Genomic DNA, 14,968 nt, shown 5'->3' with positions numbered 1-14,968 from the left:
GCAGATATGTACAAATGCACAAACATAGTAAATTTATAAATTCCTACTATAGTGTTTACTTTAAGTTTTATTACTCAGTTTTATATTTTTTTATATACTAAAAAACTGATAAGAAAGAAATGTATAACATCTTCATCTTCCATGCAATAAATCCGATAGTGGAGACTACAATTGTATCTAGTAGTTTCTCAAATTGTTTTAACCATAATATCAAGTGTCAATATTATGAGGCAATTAATTAGGCCATTTTCGTCTCTATGCCCGTCAGTCTATTGAAATCACGATATAATCATAATAGAGGTCTATATGTTGACATAACCCCCATGTAAAGGTAGCGTCCCATATCAGTATTTTAGAGGTTTTAGCCGAATTTTCCCATGGGATATTTATTTATTTATTTTATTCATTGCGACGAAAAAGCCATCTGGCCAATAAATATCGCAACATGCCAAAAACTACAAAAGTGTACTTCGCATTATAAAACGTATCTTATAGCTATACAGAGTATATCTTAATATAAATTATGAAATCTATGTAACAAAACTTCAAAGTATTTTTAAATTTATTTTAAAACTATACAGTTCATATACTAACATAATATATGGATTTTAATTAACAAACTACAAAGCAGAAAGGGCTCCCCAGCCATGTAAAAATAAAGCAGTAAAGACTATTGTTGGTAATATCTAAGCAACAGAACTGAATAAAGTCGCACCTACAAAACAAATTAAAAAGACAATAGTTCAGCATGTAATTAACAGCAAAATCTTCAAACTTGCGTTGAAATGCACTGCGCGAAAAAGAAAAATGTCGTAGTTCAACAGGAAGTTGATTCCACAAACGTGACGAACGAATAATAAAAGATCTTTCATATAAACAAGTGGAATAGCGCGGGAAAATTAACTGAGTGTTCCTGGTAGATCTGGAGAAAACAAGTCGATCACGCAGGACACCGGGAAGATCTAAAGTGACAGATTTATATAGAAATGAAATAAATCTTTTCTTTACGAAAACTAAAAACGGTACTCCTAGAAAATCATCCGCATAAGCTGAAATGTGGTCTGATCGACGTAAATTATAAACGTACCTTACAACCATATTTAACAATTTTTCTATTTTGTTAAAATGCTCATGTGTGGTGCCAGATACAACTTCTATACCATAAAAAATAAGAGATATAAACAAGCAAGATTTCTCTTTACAAATAGTGGCATATAGAATTCAGTTGAGTATAATTTTCGTAGAGCATTAATAGCTCTGTCTGTTAACTCGATATTTGGTAATAATTGTTAGTCTGCTTTTCCACAGGCAAATTTTTATTTGGCAAATACTGAGTTTGTAGGCGAGAGGGTTGCGAGGAAGAAAAACAAAAATTTGCCTGTTCAGAATTTGCCGTACACGCAAATTCTGCTTTGCTCTGTTCGTTGAAAACAATTTTGTTTTGCAAGTGAAATTTAATTTTTAATTTTTGCAATTTATATAATAAAATATATAAAAAATAAATAAAATATTAAAAAAATCTTTAAAATGCAAACACTTTTGACGTTTTTTATTTTTCCTTTTGTATTTTGATTCGCAAATTTGGCACAGAAAATTTGCTAATGGAAAAGCAAGCGAAAATTTCAAAAGAGAAAACAAAAAAATTGCCAAATAAAAATCTGCCTGTGGAAAAGCAGGCTTACCAAATGTTACTAAATGTTGTCTGTTTACACAAAAATCCAGTAAAAGAGAGTCAAGTGAGAGAGCAAGTTTGACAGTTGAACAACAACAAACTTACTGGAGTTTACTGAAAGAATTTTATGCAGTAAGATTTTGCAAACTCAGCATTTTTGGATCAGCTGTTTTATGACCAAAAACACAAAAACTATTCAAAACATTTTTTTTTAATTTGCCAAGTTCAATTTGAAGTTAAGTTGTATAAAAATAACTGAAAATGGAAGAAAATTCCTAAGTAATGCAAAGTTTCATTAAATTAGGAAGATCAAAAATAAGGAAGATCTTCACCGATTGACTTTATCCTAGTTCATACGATAGCTACACCCTCACAGAGAAACGTGTAAAAATTTGAAGTCGATTGGGTTATTAGTTTTTGAGTTATCGTGCCCGCCATTCGCAAAAAAATGTTTAGAGAAAAACGCGTTTAAAGTTTGAGAAGCCCTTCTGCCGTCACTTGATGCTGACACAATAAATCGGCTATATCTTCAAGACTTCTTGAGATTTTCATTTGAAATTTTGTAGGGACATTCTTTAATTGGTGTAGATTCGAATTATATCAACAAAATTTTTGACCCCGAGAATGGGAGGGTCCCCTTAAATACAATCTAAATAATTTTGTTTGTCCTTGTTTTTTCTGGAATATAAAGAAGTTATGTGGTTTTCTTGTTTTCTTTAACAAAAACATACGTTTAACAGTAATTATAATCGGCGATTTTTAATTCTTATTTATTTTTGAAGTCGATAATTATTTTTAAATAAAAATATTCAATGTCGGGTAATGTGGAGCACTATAAAAATTGGGACCTTTTTATGAGGACGAGTTCGAAACATGGGCGCATTTAATATGCAAGTAGGTATTCTATCCTCTGAAAACTCGATATGCGAAATTATAGGTGCTTCGGTTGGATAATGAAACAAGGACCTTCAAAATACCGCAAATGGGGTACCCTTAAATGGGGACTATTCCAAAACATAAACCCATATATTTTTGCATTCATTGTTACCCAAGAGTGCAATAAATTGAAATTTATCACAACCAATCCACAACCTACCTTTAACTTACTGATCCTCATTACCCACATGTACTGGTCCACATTACCCGAGTTTTTTGAAATATAATGCAATAACATTTTCATAGACAAATATAAATATTATTTGACCTGGAATATATATAGCCAACAAATCTACTATGTTGTGAAAACAATTTGTTTTTATTTTTTACCGTTGTTACGCCACAATATCAAAAAAGAAAATGGTGGTCCACATTACATGAAGTTACTGTATACTATTGAGGCGACATAAAGGACTTTTGTCTTTGTAACTTTTATTACTAGGTTATTATTACAAAATCAAAGCGATACTGCGGACAAGGTATTGTTAATGTTAAACTCCAATAGGGAACTAGATTTGCCATTAAAAAATAAGTGAATATAATCAGCATATAAAAATGGTCGACATCCGCTATTATGTAAACAGTTACCAATGTCATTCATGTATAAAACAAAAAGAAGGGGACCTAAAATTGAACCTTGGGGTACACCACTGTACATATTAAGTTTGTTAGAATTTTTGCCATTTAATGAAACATACTGGGAACGCCCATACATACAAATAGGAGAAAATTAAATTACAAGCTGTATTATCAAAAGCATAATTTGATCGTAGTTTTTGAATTAGTCTCGAATAATCTATACAATCAAATGCCTTGGATAAGTCCAGGGCCACGAGAACACCACTTGCACCTCCATCAATTGTCTCTCTGATAAGATCAGTTAAGTCTACTAAGAGAGATGTAGTACTGAGCCCACGCGTAAAACCATATTGGTATCCATTTATATATTTTCGCTCATCAATAAATTCTTGAATTTCCTCCAATATGAGGTGCTCGGCGACTTTAGAAAGTGCGGGTAAAATGCTTATGGGTCTCATATTTTCTATGGGAATGGGGACTACTCTAGCAACTTTCCACGCTTGCGAAAAGACCGATGTAGTAAACATAGTGTTAAAAAAGTAGGTCAAATGTTTAGATATGTGTGTATAAATCACTTTTAAAAATAATTAAATATACCCACAGATTGGGATTTAACCCGATGAAAAGCTTTAAAAACATCAATTTCAAAAACACAATTAAATGACAAAGTATATTCTTGTCTATCAATATCGGGTAAATCTACATACGCATCTGAGTAAAATATGCATTTAAAACATCAACATCTAAATCAGTTGTAAGGTTAGGGTCACTACCAACGATACCGCCGGAACGAAGCTGTCTCCAAATCTGTGTCGCGTTTAACCCATTAAAATATTTGACGTAATATTTCTTACGTTCATTTGAGTGCAATACACAGCCTTATTCTGCTGCGTAGGATATTTTAAATAGTTCCTGTAGGCCATATCTCGCAAAGAATTTAAAAATATTATAGGTCTACTGTTTTTTAACAATAGGGATAGGGAGATTCGCAATAAGGAAATAAAGAAATGAAAGCTGTGTATCAACATCAGATGTTCTATAAATAGTACCAAATCAAAATCAATCAATATTTTTGTAGTCTCGGTACTCAAAAAAGTGTTGTGTGGAAGTAATGTTAACATCGATGGCACCGAAGATTAAGGAATGATTTGAAATAGAAGGAACTTATACTTCATCGTTGAAAACGAAAGAGTATGATTGACTATAATTAAAATAGTCAATTAAGGAAACAGAGTCCATAGCAATATTCAAATGCGAAGGCAACGAGTTATGACCAATAGAAAGGCCTAGACGGAGGCAAATACTCCTCATTTCAGACGATTTGTAAATGTCGAATAGGTTGCAATAAAAAGTCGCCGGCAATAACAATGTACTCGTATTGAGATAAAATCTGTTGGTGTGTCTCCTCAAAGCTAGATATGTTGCCGTGTGGCAAATACACCACACCAAATAAAATCTTTCTTGAATCTAAAATAATTTTGATAAAAATACACTCGCAAACACCAGGATTGTCAGATCGAATAACTATCTTGTGCTTAAAACCATTTATAACGTAAATATGTAAATTGGAACAGAGCAACCAACTACCACACAGTGCACGTTTCCACGACAGAGGGGTCTACGATCCGAATCGACCCGAGTCTTACTCGGCCAAGGTTTGTCACCTCGGCCCGTTGCGTAAAAGCAATAGGGCTGCTACAACAACAACCACATAGTGCAATAACGCTAGTCCAAATATATATAAACACCGAACGGTTTAAAGAATATTAAATGCACACCACATGGTGTGGTGGAGTGTATAAAACAACGAGTAATCTGACATTTTGAGTTCTTTGCGTATACTTAAACTTTTCGTAAAAAATAATTAATATTCGTTCGCTGTTGGGATTAGCTCTACATACAGTATTTTTCGGTTAATTGACCCTACGGTTAATTGGTTTCCACGCTTAATTGAACCACATGATGGGGCAAAAAATATTTCATAGGAAAATACATGTACATTTTCTCGGATAATTAAACCCAGTTAATTGATTTTCCCGCTTAATTGGTTCAAAATTCATGTCATCAAAAATAAATTTCCTTTTACTTTTCACCGGTTAATTGCTTAATAATAATTGAAAAATAATCTGCCATTTTTTTGCATACATATTTGACATAATTTGTGAAAAAGACTAGGTGAGACCTCTAATTATTCAAAACATATGTTTATTGCTAAGGGAAAACTGCGAGAAAGCGTAATTTGTATTTGACATTGAAGTTCAAATTATACGTTATTACTGTAATTGAACAAACTATTCAATTAAGCGGGTTCGGATAATTGGTTCCTCGGTTAATTGAACTAAAATTTGTGCAAATTTTGATGTGCAATTAACCGGAAAATACTGTATTAGGTTACGTTCTTTTCAGTCTTATGGCTAGAAGAACTATTGGTATTAGACCCCATGTTTCTTTGTACCAAATCCGTTTCGGACAATTTGCAGTCGACTTACAAAGTGAACACGATAACTCTTGAAGGGAGTAACCGATTTCATCCCAACTTTGCTCCAGGTTCTAAGTCCACATCTTCTGGTACCTCACCCACAAAATTATTATTTGAACCAAAGTTTGCAGAACCTATTATCTTAGCCAAGCCTAGATCAAGTCCAAAGATGGAACCAATTGGTCCACTGCTTCTGGTTCCATTATTTATAAATCCAATACTAGTCAAATGACTTGAACGATTTGATCCAAACTGTGCACATCGTAACAGTTCTTTCAAACTCAAACTATGTCCGAAGATGAGGAAAATCGGTCCACTCCTTCTAATACCTTCCCCACAAAATAATCGAAATTGTGCTAAAAATGAATTTTATAATATCATCCGATTCAAAACCAAATTTTGTACAGCCTAATATTTTAATCATGCCTATGTATTGATGGAAGATGGGACTTTTCGCTCCACTCTTTATAGTACCTCTCCCACAAAGGCTCAAAATGTTCAAACTTTGTAAATCGTGTAGCATGGTATAATTACAGAAGGAAGTCTCATTTGAGAAATGAATAATGGCAACCCCTTTTTATTTGGAACTAAAATCTATCAATTTCAAATTGTTTGAAAAATAAATTCAATAAAATTGTATGCATGTCGAATGCATTTTTTTAAATTAAAAATGTATACTTTCTGTAAATAAATGTTTACATTTTTTGATTCATATAGTTCTTAAGATATAACAATAGATGCTACACCATAAATTTAAGATATTAAACATTTTGTAATTATTGCCACAGAACACGAGTTGTGCATACATTTCGAAGGAGGATATTTTCATTTAAATTTTTAAATCTGAATGTTGTCAAAAATAAAATTATGAAAAAATTAGATTCACATGCCTGCATGAGACTACCTTGTGTAATTATGCCATGATCGTATATGAAAATGCTGAAAATGAATTTTAAAATATCAGGCAAACGGACTGTCCCATTTGAACTAAACTTATATGGTAAAGTACGGTTATAGCGAACTAGTAGGGGCCAGGCAAATTAGTTCGTTATATCCATGGTAAGACAAAACCCAGGAATAGCAGAACATATATATTCAGTTCCGAAATATGTAGTTTTCGTGTCCTTTTTGGCAATACTTAAGCTGCTTCTCTCTTTTCTTAAATGAAAACTGAAAGATTGGGCCGAATAAATAGTTTGTTATAAAACGTTCGCTATATCCATAGTTCGGTATAAATTGGCCATTAAATTGCGCTGATTTTTCTGCCGACAGAAGAAAGTATTAAATGACCGGCCGGATGCTGTCGTATATTTAGAACGATATTTGATATCAAAAGAAAATTCTGTCCGCATTCAGAAATAACATAATCAAAAGTAGGCTATTATCCAAAATTTTACACACATATTTAGTGTTTTAATCCCAATATATTAATTGGTCTGTTCCCGTACTGCAAAAATCTAATAGTTTTTACTACGATAACGAATTTTCCTCTATGGTATCGAAGAAAAAAGTAAAATCTAGTAGATTCTTGCTGTACGGGATCATGCCAAATGTTGTTATAATCGGCTTCGAAAAGTGGTATGGTTAAATTTTATAAACATATTTTAGAAGTATCTGTAATATATATAATATTAAGTGGGGGTGTTTTGTGTAGTCTTTAAGATATTTAGTATAAAGTTGATGTATTTTTAGAACGTTGGAGCCCCATAAATATGATTTGTGAATGGCATCGACAAATAAATGTTTAAGAACTTTTGATTATGTATAAATATTGATATATTTCATCAGATTTGAAATAAAACCCAAGCTGTAATAGGATTTTTGCGGAAACACCTCATAAATAGCCAAACACCAGCGTTTTAAGTTTGCAATTGACTCACAACTTACAAGGAACATAGGAACTTCTACAGCTTCTCAAACAGAGTGTGTAAGAGATAATAATTTAAACTTACACAATATGAAGTCTGATATAGCGAAAAATTCTGCAGCATTAACTCAAAGATCTAGACTTTTGAATGATGGCGATTCTGTAGCAAGAGAGCGACATGAAAACCGATACATGCATTTCACAAATTAAGAATAATTTCGAACATTTTCTCGCACTACAATATAAACTCGTGAACTTTAGACCGTCAAACTATTGTTTTATAATTCGAATTTAAATCATTGTTTTTTCCGTTTATAAACAATAAATTAATAACACGAAGCGCCGTCGTCCTTTTTGAGCTGTCAACATTTTTCAATCACCTTTACTTTAACGGATATACCATATTTTTACAATGCTACTACATATTTTCATTGTTAAAAACGATTTACAAACAAACGGATTATTTTATATTTCTTATCGTTGCCTACTGGAACGAAACTAACCATTAGTCTACTATTCCTCTATCGAGATGAGCTAGTTTAATTATGAATAGTGAGAAGTAAACACAATTGAAGAACAAAGAGATACAGAGATCTGAAAAGTTCTATACAAACATATTAATCACAAATCGTATTTGTATTATCAAATGAAAATGTAGTAAACAGTAATGACCTAAAACTTCCAGCAAACAAATTCATTTAAAAAGTTGGAGATATAATCAGTATCTCTAAATTTTTACTTTTCGATCTACTTTTCACTAAAGAATAATATCAAAATGACAAATTTATTCTCCAAATCCAGTCATTCACTTTACACCACCTGTTCTTATTGTTGTTTTTTTTGTTTTGATTCAGAATCATACTGCCTCCCACATGTCGATCAAAAATGAGATACAATGGGTGGTAGGGGTTCTTTTTCTTTTTTACATAGTTTAGTTTTTTATTTTTATGCACGTTTTATATTTGTAAAATATAAAAAACTCAACTCGCTCTCTGTCCACACTACAAATCGAACACTTAATTTAAGCAACCAAAGCGGAAGCTGTGCTGGATTCGTATTTCCAGTTGGGTGGGAGGACACTCTTGGTCTTGTAGTAGCGGGCCAATCTGTGGATACGGGATTCAACCAAAATCAGACGGAATTTACCATCCTTATCCTTACGGTTACGTTCCAAATGCTTGCGGATGGCAACAGCCTTCTTGATCATGTGATACAAATCTTCTGGGATATCGGGTTTAAGGCCGACAGATTTCATGATGCGCAAAATCTTGTTGCCATTGACAAAGCGGACTTGAGCAACACCATGGGAATCACGAAGAATGATACCTGAAAACAACAACAGAGAAGACACAAATAAGCGCCACTGTATGACAACAAAAACGTCAACATAACCTCGAATGAGGCTATGCACCGAACCAAACCAGTTGGTTGGGTAGGTTTTTGTCAACTTACCGATTTTGGAGGGGGTCAAACCCTTCTTGCCCAATTTCTTGATTTGTTCCTTAACATCCTCAGCGTTAAGTTTCAACCATGAGGGAACGGTTCTTCTGTAGGGTAAAGCTGATTGGGAAATACCCTTACTGTAACGAACGAACAAAACAAATTCAACCGGTTAAAAATTATTTTACATTTCACTTATTAGCACCATGCCTGCTGCCATGCTTTCTGCAAAGGCTAGATCACATCGTCAAACAGATGAGCGGACATCGTATCACCAAAAAAGAAAACAGAACCGAACTGTCTGTCACATATCCACATGCGTCAATTGATTTTCGTTTTTTCTACAACTTTTTTACAATAATTTTACACAATTTCCATAGTCACGCATTCAGAAATTACATCCACTCATCTGGTTGGTCGATATTTAGGCATAATTCACTGAGAAATTGAAGAAAATCGAAAAATTACCCAGGAGCGTGCATACGACCCATCTTGTCAGATTTTTATTTCACACCAAAAAGAGCGAAACGGATGTAAAAATTGGAACACTATGGCAAGAAGCAGTGCTGCCAACAGCTGCAATGTCATTTTTATATGAAACGTGACGCTATACGCTGAACAAAATGAAAGCGTTTCTCAAAGGGGCTCATCAACATAGATTTTTTAGCAAAAAATATAATTATTTTTACAAAAATAGAAATATTTATGTAAAAAATAACGATATTGAAAACATATTTCTGTAAACTCATACCTATTATAAATAAAAATGTTTATACAAGTTCGAAAAGTTTGTGAAAAGTTCAAATTCCATAGGAACTAAACTAATTTAGAAGTATAAAATATTGCAGAGGCATGATCTATAAAGAAATTGTAAGTTTGATAACTAAAAGATTAGGAAAGCTTTAATAAAATTTTAAAGAAAGCACAGTATTCTCTGATTTATCATAATTTTATTAAAAAAAATTACTACGATAGAATATAGTATTATAATATTTGGGCTGTTCCCGTTCTGCAAGAATTTATTGTTCTTTACTATGATAACAAATTTTTCTTTATGATATCACAAAAAAATAGCAAAACTAGTACATTCTTGCAGTACGGGAACAGACCAATTGAGGTGAACAAGAAAACGCAACTCTATATCAGACTTCTTTATTCAGATATAAAATAAATAAATTATATCCGCTGATCGCAGATATAATACTAAAAACACTGTAAATGGCTAAGCATGCTAATCCATATAATTCATCAAATTCATTCATCAAACATATTAGTTAGCACAGTGGGTTTAAATTGTCAATTTATTTAAAGATATGCCAAATAAATCGTCATAAAGTAAGTTATACAAGGTAGGGTATGGAAATATGATTGGGATATTGATTCATCCACAAATCATAATTTTTTTACCAATGTTGTAAAATTTATCTTTAAACAAATAGATTTTAGAATATCTTTTATATATTTTTCAAAAAATTACATGCAAAGTCAGACATTTTGTATATGAATTTGACATACCAATCCACAATATGAAAACATTTTAATTTATTAGTTGCTATCATGGTATAATTATTACAAGGTAGGGCACAGCTACCAACTGATTACAATTTTTTCTCAAAGTGGATTGTTCCAATCAAAATACATAATTTGTGTATGTGTATGTATTGTTTTGAATACAATGTCAAATAAATTCAAAATAAATTGAAATATATTCAAGTTTAAGTCCCAATTTAGATTAGGCGAGTTTACTTGCGGCAAGTCTTTGTTTGCTGGAGAGAGGGGCAACATTACCAACATTCGACATTGAAAAAAAGTTTTTAAAACGTTCGTCTGGAAGTAATTACTTTGTTATGGATGAATCAAACATTTTATGGTATTCCCTATTGGTTTTTTGAAGAAATCATAACCTTTCATTCATTTTTCGCGTTTTTAGTTTTGTGTTGAAAAAATGTCAAATAAACACAAGCACTTGTTGCTTATATTTATTTTATATTTGGAAAAAGAGGCCACATGTGCATAGTTGTTTTTTTTTTTTTTTTTTTTGTTATTCACCTCAAGCTGCCCTACCTTGTATTATTGTACCATGGATGAATCAAACATTTTATGGTATTCCCTACTGGATTTTGTGAAGAAATCATAACCTTTCATTCATTTTTCGCGTTTTTAGTTTTGTGTTGAAAAAATGTCAAATAAACACAAGCACTTGTTGCTTATATTTATTTTATATTTGGAAAAAGAGGCCACATGTGCATAGTTGTTTTTTTTTTTTTTTTTTTTGTTATTCACCTCAAGCTGCCCTACCTTGTATTATTGTACCATGGTTGCTATGGCCTACCTTGAAAAATTGTACCATGGTTATGACTACCCCAATAACTTTGATACTTAAATTTTATATTTTTAAAAAGAGTTAATGTAAGCCGAGCGACTTATTTAATGAGAACAGTTGCAATTTTTGGAACAAAAACAGGATTGCATCGCATGCGATTTGTATGATGTTTTCGTGCGTGGTTTAAAAATAATTAAGTCGTTATATATTTTTGTATTGCAAATTATGTAAAATATAGCTTTTATTAGGAAATTCATGACGTAAAAGCACTAAACCCTGATTTTAAATTGTATGTAAATGCGCTTTAAGTTTGTATCGCGCTTAAATTTACTTCGAACGTGTTTAAAGACAACTTAAATGAGAGTGTAAATGTACTTTAATATTTTGTTCTCTTTTGAACATGCTTCATGCGTCTATACAAGGCAATTCGGTTTCAAAAATATTTTTTATTTGTTGTATAAAAATAAAATGTCAACATATACGAAATACACAAACCGAATTGCCAAAGACTTGCAGCTCGCCTTAGCATGTTATGGCTTTATTATTTAATTTTATTATTATGTATTTATTATTTTATTAACACAATACAATTTCGTAGATTATCACCACTGAACCCACCTCTATTGTCTACGAATTGCAAAAATACAACCCTGAACAACAAGTCATCAGTGCCGGCAACATTGGAATATTAACAATGCGGTTCTTATGCAGTCGCCATTACACCTCATTCGTAAATATTTCATTTAGTTATACCATTTTGAGTTCTTCTTTATCGGCCATTTTGTCTTCTCCCCCATTCGTTAGCAAGTGGAACGTTTTTCAATGTTGATTGGTTGCGAACAACCCTCTCAGTGCTGACAACATTGAAATATCAAAATTCTACCAAGCACGAAGAGACAAGAGACCAAGCGAAAATTACAGCGAGTGCACAAATTACTGAAAAAAATATAAAATAATGCTGTAAAAACGCATGAAAAGTTCATAAAAATATAAAAAAGTATTACAACTCAATACCAACAATAATCGTGCAATGAAAAGTGCTTAAAAATTGTGTTATTTGAATAGAAAAAAATCAATTGAAAAAGTGCCACAAATCAAACACCAAGAAGAGTTCGTCGGAAAAATCCCAATGTTATACTAGAAAAAAGCGAAGATACAAAGAATATATCTGAAAAGAACTTGCTACAATTAAGCAATCAGAAAATATCATATATTCTTTTAATCTGTAATTTAAAAGTTTGACACTGTTTTCCTTTGTAATAACATGGTTTCGAATTGATCAAACTGCTGACTTGTGATTTTTGCTGCTGTAATAGATTGGCTGCGGCAGCAGCCAGCCGCACGCATACTCTCAAACAAAACACGTAGCGAGAAAAGCCAAATTTGCGATAGTTGTACCGCATAAGCAAAAAGACTAAAGCCGTGCGGTGTCTGTGTACCTACACTCTATCCACATTTGTCATTCGCTACTAAACTAAATAAAGTTCTCAAACACCGCCACTTTCTCACTCACACCTTCATTGTAAATTGCCGCCCAAGCGACCGGCCAATTGTCCGTAGAGTATTGATGCGATCCGCAATGAAAACAAATCAAATTTGTTTCTACTAGTATTATTTACACCAATAAACGATATTAAATAATTGTCAATAGTTATTGAAGAAAAAACAATAATACCTAAGTTCAAAACGCCAAGATTCTTGTACCGTTCGTTGTATGTATACTAAAACGGAGGAAGCTACGCAGAAAATATCCCACATGTAACAGTTGTATCAAGGGGATTCAATAAACTAACATAAAACAGTGTTAATTGAATTGCAAGCCCATTAACATGGCTGAAGATTCCAGTGACTCTAGTGATTTGGATACCCGGCCATCCAGCAGTAAAGGTCGCTATTCGACCCGTGGTGAACAAAAGCGTAAACGTCGTATTGTTATGCGTATTGAGTTCGACGATTCAGATGAATCGTCGTCTACTACAGCTTCTTCTAGCGATGGTGAAGAAATAGTCATCCGCAAAGGCCAGAAAAATAATAGAAACAACAAAGTTATTGATGATGGCCCATCGTGTTCACGCCGACTTCGTAACCGGCAAAATCAGAAAAGTGTATCTGCCGGTACCGAAAACAACAGTAGCAGCGGCAACAACAAGCACAGCGCTGCTGCTGTTGTTTACGATGATGACGAAGATTCTGATGAATTTCAACGCAATGCTGCTCAGCGTCGTCAACGCGGTCGTCGATCCAATGTTTTAGATGTTGGTCTTTCGGATGGTTCAACGAGTGGCAGTGAGGTAATAAAAAATAAAACTTTTCATTATTGTATACACGTTTTTGTTTTTGTTGGTGTGTATAAATCACAAGTATATAATTTTTTTGTACATATTTCACAACTGAATTGAAATGAATAACTGTATGACATAGCTTGGTATTTATTATTTTAATAAAATATACAAGAATATTTTAGCTATGTGTGTATATTTTTCACCCATATTTTTAACACAACACTTAAAACCTATTGAAATAATCGGAAAGGCAGCACAGTTTAATATTTTTGTCCAGTGCATTTTTCCACTATATTGTATTAAGGGTCATCTGTTTCGAAATTTTGTTTACTTTTTGATGCCAAAAAATATTTTTATTTTCCACCCAAATTCCGAGTATAGGGAAATGCCGACTTTGTTATTTAAGGCGACATCATAAACATTTCAAAATCACAAATATTTTCGTTTTAACTCTAGTTTAGTAAAAACTATCAGATTTTTTTTTCCAGAGGTAGGTATTTTTTAACCTAATTATAGGGATCAATTTTTTTCTTGGGGGGAAGTAGGCGACATAATTTCCTTGTTTTTGTAGGGTTTTAATGCCCATATCTTTTGATCCACAACAGATACAGCCACATACCGCACAATTTTTGAAAGGACAAATTTGAATCAGGATTAGAGAGGGACCATAATGGAACCAAATCCGACTTTTAGCGAGTTTTTCAAAAAAATCGGGATCCACTGCACTTTTCTAATTTAAAAATTTGGGTTATCCTTTATTTGCGGGACATTTTTGATTTTGCTGTTTTTATTTCAGCAGTGTCTGCATTTATAGTCATTAAATTAGTATTTATGCTAAGAACAAGAAGAAACAATGACAAATGTGGTCTTTCTTTGTATTTTTTGCCTTTACTTTACGTATTTAAGCATGATTTAAAAAACAAATCCTCGACTTTGGTTTACCTTTTTTGCGGAAGTGCCCATATGTGAAGTTATTTGCAACAAATGCCGGTTATTTACAACATGTCGGCATTAGGAACACTTACCGTATAACTACCCACTGATTGAATTTGAATAATAATTTATTCATGTAAATAACAGAAAATAACGATTAAATAGATAAATTTTGTTTAACTTAAATGCGACATGTCGACTATTGGAGCATGACATGCCGAAAATTGGAAATAAATGCCGACTATTGGCAAAAAAAAACTATTTTACCTAATTGTCAATTTATTCAACTTTAATACGTTAACGAAACGTTTAAATGTGAAAATCCTTAAAGTGCCGACTACTGGTACACTTACCCTGTTACAATTTAATATTGTTAATACCATCATAGTGTTCAACGTAATACGTCTACTTTTTAATGTAGGCAATCGAATTAATTTTAACCTTTTAGGCAACACAG

General features: G+C 32.6%; 2 protein-coding genes across 2 annotated transcripts in view; one reads left to right on the top strand and one right to left on the bottom strand.

Annotated features, from left to right (window-relative positions):
• Positions 1–8,442: 8,442 nt before the first annotated feature.
• On the bottom strand, positions 8,443–9,568 carry LOC133328487 (small ribosomal subunit protein uS15). The gene is made up of 3 exons (XM_061537051.1): positions 9,442–9,568; positions 8,986–9,113; positions 8,443–8,859 (listed from the first exon to the last, which is right to left on the bottom strand). Exons 1-3 carry the CDS (start codon positions 9,462–9,464, stop codon positions 8,555–8,557), a joined length of 456 nt encoding a protein of 151 aa, XP_061393035.1. The 5' UTR covers positions 9,465–9,568; the 3' UTR covers positions 8,443–8,554.
• A 3,530-nt stretch (positions 9,569–13,098) lies between these two features.
• LOC133328491 (serine/arginine repetitive matrix protein 2) overlaps positions 13,099–14,968 on the top strand; it is a 29,717-nt gene continuing 27,847 nt past the window's right edge. Inside the window, exon 1 of the mRNA XM_061537056.1 lies at positions 13,099–13,656. Within this exon, the coding sequence (XP_061393040.1) occupies positions 13,126–13,656 (531 nt within the window). The 5' untranslated portion in view covers positions 13,099–13,125. The remainder of the gene's footprint in view (positions 13,657–14,968) is intronic.

The sequence above is a fragment of the Musca vetustissima genome, unplaced genomic scaffold, assembly GCF_032173495.1.
Source record: "Musca vetustissima isolate MV318-11 ecotype Yass unplaced genomic scaffold, APGP_CSIRO_Mvet_v1 utg11016, whole genome shotgun sequence".
Lineage (NCBI taxonomy): Eukaryota > Metazoa > Arthropoda > Insecta > Diptera > Muscidae > Musca > Musca vetustissima.
The sequence above is the reverse complement of the archived record's forward strand: the minus strand, read 5'-3'. Positions and strand labels throughout refer to the sequence as shown.

Bases quoted from the DNA above. Each gene is read 5' to 3' on its own strand.
- LOC133328487 (XM_061537051.1), bottom strand. From the start codon at position 9,464: ATGGGTCGTATGCACGCTCCTGG. The intron at 9,114-9,441 runs GTAATTTTTCGA...CGTTCGTTACAG, and splicing joins GGTCGTATGCACGCTCCTGG to TAAGGGTATTTCCCAATCAG. The intron at 8,860-8,985 runs GTAAGTTGACAA...TGTTGTTTTCAG, and splicing joins TTTGACCCCCTCCAAAATCG to GTATCATTCTTCGTGATTCC.